This window comes from Engystomops pustulosus, chromosome 11 (assembly GCF_040894005.1).
Source record: "Engystomops pustulosus chromosome 11, aEngPut4.maternal, whole genome shotgun sequence".
In the NCBI taxonomy this organism is placed as follows: Eukaryota; Metazoa; Chordata; class Amphibia; order Anura; family Leptodactylidae; genus Engystomops; species Engystomops pustulosus.
In genome coordinates, this window is record NC_092421.1 from 6,544,214 (window position 1) to 6,559,032 (window position 14,819).

Genomic DNA, 14,819 nt, shown 5'->3' on the forward strand with positions numbered 1-14,819 from the left:
GCAGCATGTAAGTGTCAGGGGCACACAACCCGCGGCAAGAGGAAGGCGATGACTTAGGGCGCAAGCCTCGCCTACCACTTGTGTGTGTGGCCTCCATGTGCCTGTATGACCTCCCTACGATGCCTCGGCATGCTCCTGATGAGGTTCAGTACTGTTTGTGGCCTCCACGTGCCTGTATGACCTCCCTACGATGCCTCGGCAAGCTCCTGATGAGGTTCAGTACTGTTTGTGGCCTCCACGTGCCTGTATGACCTCCCTACGATGCCTCTACAAGCTCCTGATGAGGTTCAGTACTGTTTGTGGCCTCCACGTGCCTGTATGACCTCCCTACGATGCCTCGGCATGCTCCTGATGAGGTTCAGTACTGTTTGTGGCCTCCACGTGCCTGTATGACCTCCCTACGATGCCTCTACAAGCTCCTGATGAGGTTCAGTACTGTTTGTGGCCTCCACGTGCCTGTATGACCTCCCTACGATGCCTCGGCATGCTCCTGATGAGGTTCAGTACTGTTTGTGGCCTCCACGTGCCTGTATGACCTCCCTACGATGCCTCTACAAGCTCCTGATGAGGTTCAGTACTGTTTGTGGCCTCCACGTGCCTGTATGACCTCCCTACGATGCCTCGGCATGCTCCTGATGAGGTTCAGTACTGTTTGTGGCCTCCACGTGCCTGTATGACCTCCCTACGATGCCTCGGCATGCTCCTGATGAGGTTCAGTACTGTTTGTGGCCTCCACGTGCCTGTATGACCTCCCTACGATGCCTCGGCATGCTCCTGATGAGGTTCAGTACTGTTTGTGGCCTCCACGTGCCTGTATAACCTCCATACGATGCCTCGGCAAGCTCCTGATGAGGTTGTGGATGGTCTCCTGAGGTATGTCCTCCAAAACCTGGACTTAAAGCATCCACCAACTCCTGGACAGTCTGTGGTGCAACGTAACATTAGTGGATTGAGTGAGATGATGTCCCAAATGTGCTTCATTGGATTCAGTTCAGGCGAACAAGCGAGCCAGTCCATAGCTTTAATGCCTTCATCTTGCAGGAACTGCTGACACACTCCAGCCACATGAGGTCTAGCATTATCCTGCACTAGGAGGAACCCAGGGCCACCCGCACCCGCACATGGTCTCACAAGGAGTCTGATGATCTCATCTTGGTACCTAATAGCAGTCAGGCTACCCCTGGAGAGTACATGGAGGGCTGTGTAGCCCTCACACAATTACTGACCCACGGCCAGACCGGTCATGCTGAAGGATGTTGCAGGCAGCAGGTTGCTATCCACGGCGTCTCCAGACTCTGGTCACTTCTGTCCCATGTGCTCAGTGTGAACCTGCTTTCACTTTCATCTGTAAAGAGAACAGGGAGCCAGCGGCGAATTAAACAATCCTGGTGTTTTCTGTCAAGTGCCAAGCGTCCTGCACAGTGGAGTCTGGGCCCTCATACCAACCTCATGGAGTTGGATTCTAACTGTTTGTGCGGACACATGCACATTGGTTGCCTTCCGGGGGTCATTTTGCAGGGCTCTGGCAGGGCTCCTCTTGTTCCTCCTTGCACAAAGTCGGAGGTGATGGTCCTGCTTCTGGGTCGTTGCCCACCTATGGCCCCCTCCACATCTCCTGGTATCATTTGGCACTTGTTATCGACCACGTGCATTTCATAGGACAAGCGGAAGCGATCGAAACACAAGCCCCAAAACGCAATGCGTGCGATTGCAGCCACAGAGTGGAGACATGTTTATTTCCAGAAATAAAGGACCAGGCGAGCTGAAGGAGATAGACGGCCTTTCTCAACTTCCTTTTTCATTTGTGACATTTGTAGCTTGCAAATGTTTGCACTATATAAACCACAGTATAATGTTTAGTAACATATCTCAGAGATGCTGAAGAGGAGAAGCTTCATTCTCCTTTCCCGATTTCTGACCAAATTCACTCGATGAAAACGATACTATGAAAAACTATTTTAACCATCTCATTGCCGCACTCTAGCAAACAGAACCATAAACCATCATATTAGCTTCCCGGGACAATGGTAATTGCTTTGTGGGATGCAAGATATCAATAGTCACCAAGGACTAGTAAAGTTGTGTAGATATACTAAGGTGATAGAATTAATTTTCATCATATACTCCGGCACAAACCCCATCATCATCATTCTGGTTATTACAATTGGGAGTTCTGGAGAATCATCTCTGCGCCAAGGTTGGCAGCGCAGCGGTAATCGCCTCTGTAGTAACACCTCACCCTCTCACTTCTAATTCACAAAGCTTTAGCCGCTTGACGGAGCATCTCATGTGGAGTTCAAGGGATGATTAGCCGTCGCGTTACCCACTCTGAGAGCAAGAGGCCCATTTTCTGGAGATGACTCATTACCAGCAGAATGAAGTGTTCCAGCTTTAAATACCAAGCACTAAAAATAACCCACGACAGCCGCCGCCACTTATACCCTCCTCCCTCCAGCACTGGTCCCGTCTCCAGGATTTTATAGGTGAAATACAACAGGGTCACCTTTCATAGAAAGAAAAAGAAACCGTGCGTATGAAATGAACGGTCTAAGTCTATTAAGAAGACTGTAACAAGGTGAAAAAAATCTTAATAGGAAAAATAAGGCAGGTAACGCTCCCTGTATTTTACAGGACAGACTTGCAGAAGATCAGCTAAAGGTTTACTTAAAGGGAACCTACCACCACGGATCTACCTATAAAAAGGTAAAACCTAAACTGTGACACTGCCAACATACAGAAAGGAAAACTATCCAATAGTAGAAATAAGGTTCCCGAAGTAAAAAAAAAAAAAAGGTACTCTAGAGCAGCAAAACAAGAAAAAGCATAATATATATATATTACACTCACCGGCCACTTTATTAGGTCCACCATGCTAGTAACGGGTTGGACCCCCTTTTGCTTTCAGAACTGCCTCAATTCTTCGTGGCATAGATACAACAAGGTGCTGGAAGCTCCTCAGAGATTTTGCTCCATATTGACATGATGGCATCACACAGTTGCCGCAGATTTGTCGGTTGCACATGGATCCATGCTTTCATGTTGTTGATGCCAAATTCTGACCCTACCATCCGAATGTTGCAGCGGAAATCGAGACTCATCAGACCAGGCAACGTTTTTCCAATCTTCTACTGTCAGATTTCGATGAGCTTGTGCAAGTTGTAGCCTCAGTTTCCTGTTCTTAGCTGAAAGGAGTGGCACCCGGTGTGGTCTTCTGCTGCTGTAGCCCATCTGCCTCAAAGTTGGACGTACTGTGCGTTCAGAGATGCTCTTCTGCCTACCTTGGTTGTAACGGGTGGCGATTTGAGTCACTGTTGCCTTTCTATCAGCTCGAACCAGTCTGCCCATTCTCCTCTGACCTCTGGCATCAACAAGGCATTTCCGCCCACAGAACTGCCACTCACTGGATGTTTTTTCTTTTTCGGACCATTCTCTGTAAACCCTAGAGATGGTTGTGTGTGAAAATCCCAGTAGATCAGCAGTTTCTGAAATACTCAGACCAGCCCTTCTGGCACCAACAACCATGCCACGTTCAAAGGCCACAAATCACCTTTCTTCCCCATACTGATGCTCGGGAGAACTGCAGGAGATTGTCTTGACCATGTCTACATGCCTAAATGCATGTACACACACTCGAATATAAGCCTAGTTTTTTAGCACAAAAAATGTGCTGAAAACCCCGATTCGGCTTATACTCGAGTAAAAAAAACTATAGTTTTGTGTGGTAAAATTAGGGGCCTCGTTTTATACTTGGGTCGGCTTATACACCAGTATATATGATATATATATATATATTATTTATTAGCTCTCCAATATCACACCACAGGTAATAATGCTCTTCCTTAATGCCTTTGTGTACTATGACCTTGTGTTGTTGCAGGGTGCCTAGCACCGAGCTCTCTCCATACACGGTGGGTGTCATCTGTGTAGTACAGCAGACACCCGCCTCTAACTGCTGTGGTCGGTGCTGGAACAGATTGCGGCAATTAACCCGTTAACCATACCACAGCATCTAAAAGTGTTGCTGATGGGCGCTGCCATATGATAGTAGAATCACAGTATAAAGTGAGTAATGAGACTCAGGGGTTAGAGCACCCTAGGGGTAAAAAAAAAAAAAAAATTACAAGGCTTAAATTGCCCCCTTTCCCTAGAACACATATAAAAATAAAACCGTAAAAAAAAAAATGTTAGGTACCGCCAGCTCCCAAAATGCCTGCTCTATAAAAATATTTTTTAAATTATTATTTCCGGCCCTGAACACTGCACCCAAATGTCTGAATCGACACTTTTTTTGGATTTTTTTTCCCCATCCATAAATATTGGAATTAAAAAAAGATTAAAACAGTCATATACCGTATATTCCAGCGTACAAGACGTGTACACACTAATCTAAACAAGTACTACTTATGCAGTGTTCAGTGTAAGATCGTGCTCAGCGCACACTACAGACACAAGGATTCTTGCTCGAGCTGCCGCTTAATCAAAGAGTGGAAATGCAATTCCCGAGGGTGGGAGATGCATTGGTCACAACCTACACCCGGTAGATAGTAGCTAGCCCATAGACAGAGCTGGAGCTTCAGAAGACCGAAGAAGACCTCGGGGGCTGTCGGTAAGGCGAGTAGAAGTTTTTTTTATTTCATGGACCTAAGTATAAGCCGACTAAGGGTTTTCAGCACATTTTTTGCTTATACTGGAGCATCTACATACGGTAAAATGTTAATATCTTTTTATTTTGCATGCAAAAACTATTTGTTTCAATAACAAGCCTAGTTTAAAGAGAACCCGTGATGCAAAATAACCTCCTAAACTAAATAGATTTTCATAAACTGCCATTAGAGAGCATTGCCTCTATCCCTTCATTGTCCCTCTACATGCCTGTAACCCTAAGCAATGAGGTCCTAAAGCTGTATGCAAATGACCTGTGAAATGTCCAATGAAGCATTAGCATATTCGTGCTGTCCACTCTATTAACGGGGAATTCCACTATATGGTGGTACTATGACTGGTAAATTGGCCTGTTTACAGCCACAATAGAAGGTCATGTGACCAGGGCTCAGTTCCTCGGCCGCCTGATGTTCTGCAGCGGCTGCAGGCTTGAGCAGTGAGGGGCTCTGCCCCTTGTAGAGGCAGTGTGTGCTCAGGCTCGGGGAAGGGAAGGAATGGTTCTGGGGCGTCAGACTTATTCTGGTCTGCAGGTTGAAATATCTAAAAAGACAATGAAAAGGTTGTATACACCTTGTCCGATCCGGACTGTCCAAAGAGGATGCACTGGGCGGTGAGTCACTAAGATCGTGCACCCAATATCCTGCATGTGTCACTTCCCCGCTCAGGTCCCCGGAGTTCACCTTCTTCTTCCAGGTGCATGTAAGTGCATTGTCTGTGTATAATGTGCTGTGCGGGGAGTCACTAAGATCGTGCGCCCGATATCCTGCATGTGTCACTTCCCCGCTCAGGTCCCCGGAGTTCACCTTCTTCTTCCAGGTGCATGTAAGTGCATTGTCCGTGTATAATGCGCTGTGCGGGGAGTTACTAAGATCCTGCACCTGATATCCTGCATGTGTCGCTTCCCCGCTCAGGTCCCCGGAGTTCACCTTCTTCTTCCTGGTGCATGTAAGTGCATTGTCCGTGTGTAATGCGCTGTGCGGGGAGTCACTAAGATCGTGCACCCAATATCCTGCATGTGTCACTTCCCCGCTCAGGTCCCTGGAGTTCACCTTCTTCTTCCTGGTGCATGTAAGTGCATTGTCCGTGTATAATGCGCTGTGCGGGGAGTCACTAAGATCCTGCGCCCGATATCCTGCATGTGTCACTTCCCCGCTCAGGTCCCTGGAGTTCACCTTCTTCTTCCTGGTGCATGTAAGTGCATTGTCCGTGTATAATGCGCTGTGCGGGGAGTCACTAAGATCCTGCGCCCGATATCCTGCATGTGTCACTTCCCCGCTCAGGTCCCTGGAGTTCACCTTCTTCTTCCTGGTACATGTAAGTGCATTGTCCGTGTATAATGCGCTGTGCAGGGAGTCACTAAGATCGTGCGTCCGATATCCTGCATGTGTCACTTCCCCGCTCAGGTCCCTGGAGTTCACCTTCTTCTTCCTGGTGCATGTAAGTGCATTGTCCGTGTATAATGCGCTGTGCGGGGAGTCACTAAGATCCTGCGCCCGATATCCTGCATGTGTCACTTCCCCGCTCAGGTCCCTGGAGTTCACCTTCTTCTTCCTGGTGCATGTAAGTGCATTGTCCGTGTATAATGCGCTGTGCGGGGAGTCACTAAGATCCTGCGTCCGATATCCTGCATGTGTCGCTTCCCCGCTCAGGTCCCCGGAGTTCACCTTCTTCCTGGTGCATGTAAGTGCATTGTCCGTGTATAATGCGCTGTGCGGGGAGTCACTAAGATCGTGTGCCCGATATCCTGCATGTGTCTCTCCCCACTCAGGTCCCCGGAGTTTACCTTCTTCCTCCCGGTGTATGCAAGTGCTTGGCTTGTGACATAAATTTAAAAATGTTAAATCCCGTGCTGAGTTCGAAATCGTTGGCCCATGCCCCCGATTTGTGTTGCGTGAAAGCCGGTGCGATTGCAACCCAAAATGATCGCGTGCGACACAATCCCCCGGCGCGATCCACAAAAAGTCGGGAAAACTGACGAAAAAGCAGATGCGGGATCCTTAGTAAATGAGCCCCAATATTACAATAATTTTCTTGTATAAATAGACATCTATTCACACTATATACACCTAGGAAGTTGTATATTTGTATTATGGAAAAATTCATACTCCTCAGCTAAAAATACTCCTAAAAAATGGTGACAAGAGTATTACCCTTTGGGAAAAACATAAATGTGATCTCTGAATCACAAGACACATACTTCCATCGCCTTTCATCCCATTGTTTCTGCCTCAATATTTGCTACACATAACGTTAAGGCCAAAGATATAAGGCCACCGGCAGGATTTCAAAAATTCATATTATGTCCAAGGTGGCAAAGTGTTCCAAGGTGAATAAATAGGTGCGACAATGAAAACCAAAGGCAACTTCTGCAGTCTGTCCCTTTATTACCCCATGAAACCACATCCTGCTCTGCGGGCAGCTGATTCATGACGCCAGGCAGAAAAGAAAGGGGCATTAGGAGATCAAAGGAGGGACGTCAAAGGGATAAGCTTTGGGATAAGTCAAGATGATCCGCGTCTAATAAGGCTAATCGGGAACAGCGGCTCTCAGAACCAAATATTCAGATGCAGCAGTTTTGCAGCTTTAATCAAACCAATATTACAGGTTTTCCAGGCCATTTAATTTTTTTTAATTCTGCCCCCCCCCCCCCCCATACAATTATGAATCGCCTTTAGTTTCCTATATACTAAAATGTTTCATTGACAAATCGTCTCGATCATTTGCGCCTGAGAAACAAAACAGTGAAGCGCTTTCCTGCCAATATCTGATCACAGCATTTAATGAGTGTGAGAGGTTAAGCATCATAAGTGCTGGAGATTATCATCAGCAGAGAGGCTGCACGGCTGGGGAAGCATTTCATCTGTTCCATTCATCATTGCTGGGGAATTCTGCAAGACAATTGTGCCCCCAAGTGGCCACATCACCAACTGCAAAAAGCTCGGATTTTATAGTCCATCTTGTAAAATTCATAAATAGGTTTCATGTTATACCTGAAAATCTGTGCACATATTCTGTACATTTTATATATACTCTGTAAATGCAAGGATTTTTACAGTTCGTTTATAATTTATAGAGAGATATTTCTGTAAAATGATCAGGTCAGGTTATTCACAAAGCTGGAGATCACCAGAGCGGTATGGATATTCCAGGATTTGTAATCAACAACTGTTTATCCAATCAATATAGAAATGAGCCAAATAACATAATGGGGCAAATTTACTTACCCGGTCCTATCGCGATCTCGCGGTGTGTTGTCCGACGAGAATGAAGTCCGGCGCAATTCACTAAGATCCTGCGCCTGATATCCTGCATGTGTCACTTCCCCACTCAGGTCCCCGGAGTTCACCTTCTTCTTTCTGGTGCATGTAAGTACATTGTCCGTGTATAATGCGCTGTGCGGGGAGTCACTAAGATCCTGCACCCGATATCCTGCAAGTGTCACTTCCCCGCTCAGGTCCCCGGAGTTCACCTTTTTCCTGGTGCATGTGAGTGCATTGTCCGTGTATAATGCGCTGTGCGGGGAGTCACTAAGATCCTGCACCCGATATCCTGCAAGTGTCACTTCCCCGCTCAGGTCCCCGGAGTTCACCTTTTTCCTGGTGCATGTAAGTGCATTGTCCGTGTATAATGCGCTGTGCGGGGAGTCACTAAGGTCGTGCGCCCGATATCCTGCATGTGTCGCTTCCCCGCTCAGGTCCCCGGAGTTCACCTTCTTCTTCCTGGTGCATGTAAGTGCATTGTCCGTGTATAATGCGCTGTGCGGGGAGTCACTAAGATCCTGCACCCGATATCCTGCATGTGACGCTTCCCCGCTCAGGTCCCTGGAGTTCACCTTCTTCTTCCTGGTGCATGTAAGTGCATTGTCCGTGTATAATGCGCTGTGCGGGGAGTCACTAAGATCGTGCGCCCGATATCCTGCATGTGTCTCTTCCCCGCTCAGGTCCCCGGAGTTCACCTTCTTCTTCCTGGTGCATGTAAGTGCATTGTCCGTGTATAATGCGCTGTGCGGGGAGTCACTAAGATCCTGCACCCGATATCCTGCAAGTGTCACTTCCCCGCTCAGGTCCCCGGAGTTCACCTTTTTCCTGGTGCATGTGAGTGCATGTCTCGCGACACAATTTGAATTTTAAATCCTGCTCTCAGTCCGAATGAGTCGGACTGTTAAATGCGGCGCAAATCGGAAATAGACTGGAAACACATCGGACATGCGGTCCGCGGACCCTTAGTAAATGTGCCCCATTGTATGTAAGAGGAGTACGCAGAACTCTCTCCCTTTTTCTTGTCAAGAAATACTCTGAGTGGATGATGAACAACGAACTCAGGAGAATGTATAAAGCAACAGACAAATCCATGGCTCACTAGAACAGTGCGGATGAAAAAGGGTCTTTAATAGATATGAAATGTTCTCACCAGGACTCACAAAGGATGGTTCCATCATGTGGATCAAAAGAGTTACTCACATCACATCATCAATTTTCTTAAAGGAAATCTACTATCAAAAGCAATCATGATAAACCAGGGGCACTTACTCACAGATCTTCTTATAATTGTTATCCATAACCTCCTTCCTTAGAACATCAAGCTTAAAAATTATACTAATGAGCCTGGAAGACTCTGGGGGGGAGGTTACACCAAGTAGTAACATGTCTCACAATAGCCCAGACTTCCCAAGTACTTCTCCCTCAGCCTGCTGTAATTTCACGACAGAAAATGAAGTTTTAGAACACAGGAAGTGGGGGAAGTGCTCCTGCAGTGTAACGGCCTGTGAATCCAGAGCACAGAGGGGCGTTAGTAATGGCAAGATAGTTGCTCAGGCTCATTGGCATAAAGGTTGATTTTAGAACGAGGCCCTGGATAACTCATAAGAAGATCACCAGGCAAGGTGCCTGGATCTATGAGTAAGTGTCCCTGGTGTGTCATGATGGATTTTGAAAGTAGATTTCCTTTAAGAGAAGGGATAAGGAACCCCATTCTAAAGCATCTACCGGCAGCGTCTTAGCTTCTCTACAGTCTCTACTGTGAAACACTACTGAGTAAGGAAATTTCTGAGATTCGCTTATCATAAAGTAGCCTTGAAACCTTTGGAGATCTGAACATTTGCCCTTAAAGGTAATCTAAAATATAGAATTAGACTCACCGGTAATTCACTTTCCATCTAGTCCTCCATGACGGCCCACTTGGAGGATGCCCCTTGACCTCTGTAGGGACAGGAAGCAGAGAGGTTAAAAGCCTCCCACCCGCATCCTCCCGCCAGTGTCTACCAAATAACTACACCGGTGGAAGGTACAACAAAATTTTATTTTGTATGTTAAACATTCACATACATACAGAATAAGTCAGGGAGGGAATATATATAGGCCGTCATGGAGGACTAGATGGAAAGTGAATTACCGGTGAGTCTAATTCTATATTTCCAATACGTCCCCCATGACGGCCCACTTGGAGATCTACCAGATAAGTAGAAATTTTTAGGGTGGGATGACAGCTTGTAGAACTTTCCTGCCAAAGGAAAGATCTTGAGAACAAGGCAAATCCAGTCTGTAGTGTTTTATGAAGGTGGATGATGAGGCCCAGGTAGCGGCCTTGCAAATCTGCTCTAATGATGCACCTCTTTTTTCAGCCCAGGAAGTGGACATAGCCCTGGTGGAATGGGCTTTTAGGTCCGTTGGGGTCTCCTTCCCTTGTTGCGTATAACAGGTGGAGATAGCTAACTTTAGCCATCTTGCTATTGATGTCTTTGAGGCCTTTCTCCCTTTGTTTTTTCCCTGGAATTGAATAAACAAGTTATTGTCTAAACGCCAGGACTCCGTAGCTTTTATATAAGCTAGTACAATTCTTCTTACGTCTAGAAGGTGCCACGAAGCTTCCCTACTAGTGGAGGGGTTTTCGCAAAAAGATGGTAGTGTGATTTCTTGAGCTCTGTGAAATCTGGATGTCACCTTGGGAATGAAGCCTGGATCTAAAGTAAGAATTATACGATCAGACAAAACTCGCATATAAGGCTCTTTGATTGAAATAGCCTGAATTTCACCCAATCTTCTAGCTGTAGTGACAGCAACAAGAAGGGTAGTTTTTAACGTTAAGTTCTTTATGTTGGCGCTATCCAGAGGTTCAAATGGTGGTCTGGAAAGTGCGTCTAGAACCAGTTTTAGGTCCCATGTAGGAACTCTCCTGAGAATCTGGGGTCTGATTCTGGAGGAGGCTAGGATAAACCTTTTGACCCACCTGTGCTCCGCCAGTGGACGATCGCAGAAGGCGCCAAGAGCCGAGACCTGGACCTTTAAGGTGCTAGTAGAAAGGCCCTGTTCCAGGCCTTTCTGTAGAAAGTCCAAAATCTGTAAGATATTGGGGTTAGATTGAGATGGAGGATTATCTCCACAAAATGTTACAAATTTTTTCCAAATTTTATGATAAATTGCGAACGTAACCTTCTTCCTACTTGCCTTAAGAGTTGTTACTACAGCCATTGAAAGACCCCGCGATGTCAGGAATTCGGACTCAGGATCCAAGCTGTTAGCTGAAGCCGTCCAGGGTCGGGATGTAGAATCGGTCCCTGGTGTAACAGGTCTCTCCGTGAGGGTAGTATCACTGGTTGCTGCTGGGTCAGGGATGTCAACAGAGGATACCAGTTCTTCTTTGGCCAATTTGGACAGATCAGTATCACCCTTGCCTGGTCCGTAAGGATTTTTCTGAGGACCCTTGCCACTAAGGGAATAGGGGGAAAGGCATAGGAAAGAGGTTCGACCCATCGGTGGCTGAAAGCATCCAGTCGATCCTTCGGTGCTCCTGCCTCCAGAGTGTAGTATCGATGGCATACCGTATTCTTCTTTGTGGCGAAGAGATCGATTTGAGGAATTCCCCACAGACTTGTCAAATGGGTGAAGACCTCTGGATTGATGCTCCATTCGTTGGGAGAAATTTGTTCCCTGCTGAGGTAGTCTGCCTCCTTGTTTAGAACTCCTCTCAGGTGAGTTGCGGAGAGGGAGAGCACGTTCTCCTCTGCCCAGGAGAAGATCGTATGTGTTAAGGTGGAAAGAGTTGTCGATCTTGTCCCCCCCTGTCTTCTTAAGTAAGACACCGCTGTGGTGTTGTCTGATAAAATGTGTACATGGTTGTTTTTCAGGAGAGGTGTATTTAGCCTTAGGGCTTCCCAGATGGCCCGTAGCTCTCGATAGTTTGATGGCTTCCGGGATTGGGAAGGCGTCCATAGACCTTGGGCGTAATGGGAAGGGAAGACCGCTCCCCAGCCCACACTGCTTGCGTCGGTCGCAATTGTGAGACGTGGAAGACAGTGCCAGTGGACCCCGTTCTCCAGGTTCTTCCTCTGTAACCACCACTGTAAACTTCTTTTTACTGAGGATGGGATGATGACCTTCTTGTCCAAACCTGAGGGTCTTCGATCCCAACTGCTCAGAATCCAATTCTGTAGGATGCGAGAATGATTTTGACTCCAGGCCACTGATGGGAGACAGGCTGTAAGGAGTCCCAAGATCTTCATGGCTCCTCGGATTGATATAGAAATCTTCATTCTGAAGGAGCGAACGTGTTGTCTCAGATCTTCCGCTTTCCCCTGAGGAAGAAAGGACATCAGATGAGTGGAATCTAACATTACCCCAAGGAATTTCTTGAGGGTGGAGGGAGAAAGATCTGACTTTGGGGTGTTTATTAACCATCCCAACTCTGAAAGCTTGTGTATCGTAAGATCTCTTGCTATAATGAGATCTGGACTGTCTTTTCCCACAATCAGCAGGTCGTCTAAATAAGGAATGATAGATACTCCTTGAAGTCTCAGAAAAGCAACCACCTCCACCATGATCTTTGTAAACACTCTTGGAGCTGATGAAATCCCAAAGGGGAGAGCCCGAAACTGAAAGTGTAGGACAGAACCCTCTGGAGAGAGGACAGAAAATCTTAAGAATTTTTGAGATGATGGGTGAATTGGGACGTGATAATAGGCGTCTTGCAGATCTATTGTGCACATGCAGTAACCTGTGTAAATGATTTGGGTCGCAGATCTTACCGATTCCATGTGGAAACGTCTGTAAGTGATGAACTTGTTCAAGGCCTTTAAGTTTATTATCATCCGGTTTGACCCGTTTGGTTTTTTGACCAGGAAGAGGGAAGAATAGAAGCCCGTCTTTTCTTGATCTTGAGGGACCCGGGAGATCACTCCTGCGAGAAGGAGAGATGAGACTTCCTGCCAGATGAGAGAATGGGTAGAGGAAGAGGTAGATAATAAGGGAGGCATAAATCTTGATGGTGGGGGGGTACTGAATTCTATCCTGTATCCCGAGTTGATAATATTCAGGACCCAAGGGTTTGAGGTAATACAAGACCATTGGTTGACAAACCCTAGAAGACGCCCCCCCACTCTGGCGTCACTGTCTCTTCCCTCCGGAGTTGTCAGGGGAATTTGAGAATAGAAACCCCCGACCTCTGCCGCCTTTAGGGTAACTCCAGCGACCCTGTTTACCTTTGCCCCGAAAGGTCTCCTTGGTGTTCCTGAAGGGACGAAATGAAGGTTTCTTGGAAGGTGCTTTGTTCTCCGGAAACCCCTTCTTCTTATCAGAGGCTCTTTCTAATATGGCGTCCAACTCTGGACCGAAGACGAAATCTCCAGTAAACGGGATGCTGCATAGCTTCGTTTTAGAACGAATGTCACCGCCCCATTGTTTTAACCACAAGGCTCTCCTTGTGGCATTTGTTAGAGCCCCTTCTTTGGCCGCAAAACGGACGCCTTCAGCTGAAGCATCAGCTAGAAAGGCAGTGGCAGATTTAAGAAGAGGAATACTTCCTAACAGAGAAGCTCTAGGGGTGCCTTCTCTGATGTGGGATTCCAATTGGTTTAACCAGAAGAAGAGGGTTCTGGCAACTGAGGTAGCCGATAGATTTGACTTTAGGCTTGTCATGGATGTTTCCCAGGCCTTTTTAAGAAGGGCATCTGCCTTTCGGTCCATAGGGTCTTTGAGTTGCGCCGAGTCTTCAAACGGCAAGTCTGTTTTCTTGACAACCTTTGTCACCTGCACATCCATTTTAGGAACAGAGTCCCAAACTTTGGAGACTTCCTGATCAAAGAGTAGACGTCGTCTAAACCCCTTGGAAGTTGTGATCTTCTTCTCTGGGTCCTTCCATTCTTCTGTAATTAACCCCAAAAGTGTATCGTTAACTGGGAAAACGCGTTGTTTTTTGGCTCTCAGTCCTCCAAACAATTCGTCCTCTCTAGATGTGCAGGGGACTTCCTCTTCGATGTCTAGAGTTTCGCGAATGGCCTTCAGTAGATTATCTAACTCATCCAACTGAAAGAGGTGACGTGGGTCAGTCTTTTGACCTACATCCTGGGAATCGATTTCTTCTGTGTCCACCAAGGAGTAGGAAGGGACTTCAGAATCATAATTTTCCTCCTCAGAGGAGGAGATGTCCGCTAATCTTGGTTTTTTTGGAGGGGGTTCCTTCTGTGTTGCCGAAGCCACTGAAGCCACTACTTTCTCCTCAATAAAGGATTTTAGTTCATCCATAAATGAAGTTTTTTCCTCGCGCATAAACTCTTCTATACAGGTTTTACAAATGGGCTTCTGGTAAGCCTCGGGCATAGTGCGAAAACACATATTGCATTTCTTAGCAGTACTTCTGCTCTTAGCAGGTTTGCTAGCTTTTTCAGATTTTTCAGATCTGTCCTCTTTTCCTTTCCCCTTAGTCCCTTGATCCTTATCCTAAGGGAGAAAGGTAAGGAATAACTAACTTGGAGTTCTAATATGATACACTACTAGAACATGCCATACAGCACCACTTACGTAACCAGGAGGGTGGAGTAGGCCCAAGTCTGCCTCATCAGCCATGTCAAAAAGATGTCTGGGACGGCCAGGCCACCAAACGATATATGCTCCAAAACAGACACCATTTCTCTGATAGAGCTCAATTTTTATACCTTAACGGGGAGCCCATCCCCCTAGCTGGTGGCGCTGCTGCGCTCGTTCGCTCCGAGGCGCGTCTGACGTCAAATCCGGTCGCGGCCGGAAGTCGTCATCGGCCGCAAAGAACTCTTGGGAACGGAGCTTTTCGCGCGGCCTCGCGTAGGCCCCATTCGGCTGCTGGAGAGGCCGCTGTCCGGATCATCGAGGGACCAGGGAGGGAAGACCCGGCCGCGGACCCGATCCGGA

The 14,819-nt window shown here is 47.0% G+C and overlaps 2 protein-coding genes across 7 annotated transcripts in view; both read right to left on the minus strand.

Annotated features, from left to right (window-relative positions):
- The window catches only part of ADK (adenosine kinase), a 134,116-nt gene that overhangs the window by 74,829 nt on the left and 44,468 nt on the right, over window positions 1-14,819 (minus strand). The gene's annotated exons all lie outside the window — the stretch shown is intronic.
- On the minus strand, window positions 9,808-13,001 carry LOC140105680 (uncharacterized). 5 transcript variants are annotated; one of them, XM_072129689.1, is made up of 3 exons: window positions 10,888-13,001; window positions 10,506-10,621; window positions 10,287-10,427 (listed from the first exon to the last, which is right to left on the minus strand). In XM_072129689.1, exons 1-2 carry the CDS (start codon window positions 12,999-13,001, stop codon window positions 10,534-10,536), a joined length of 2,202 nt encoding a protein of 733 aa, XP_071985790.1. In that variant the 3' UTR covers window positions 10,287-10,427; window positions 10,506-10,533. The 5 variants fall into 5 exon arrangements, with proteins under 5 accessions (XP_071985789.1, XP_071985788.1, XP_071985787.1 ...); XM_072129690.1 differs by having other exon boundaries at window positions 10,386-10,621; window positions 10,888-10,997; window positions 11,106-13,001; XM_072129688.1 differs by having other exon boundaries at window positions 9,808-12,232; window positions 12,683-13,001.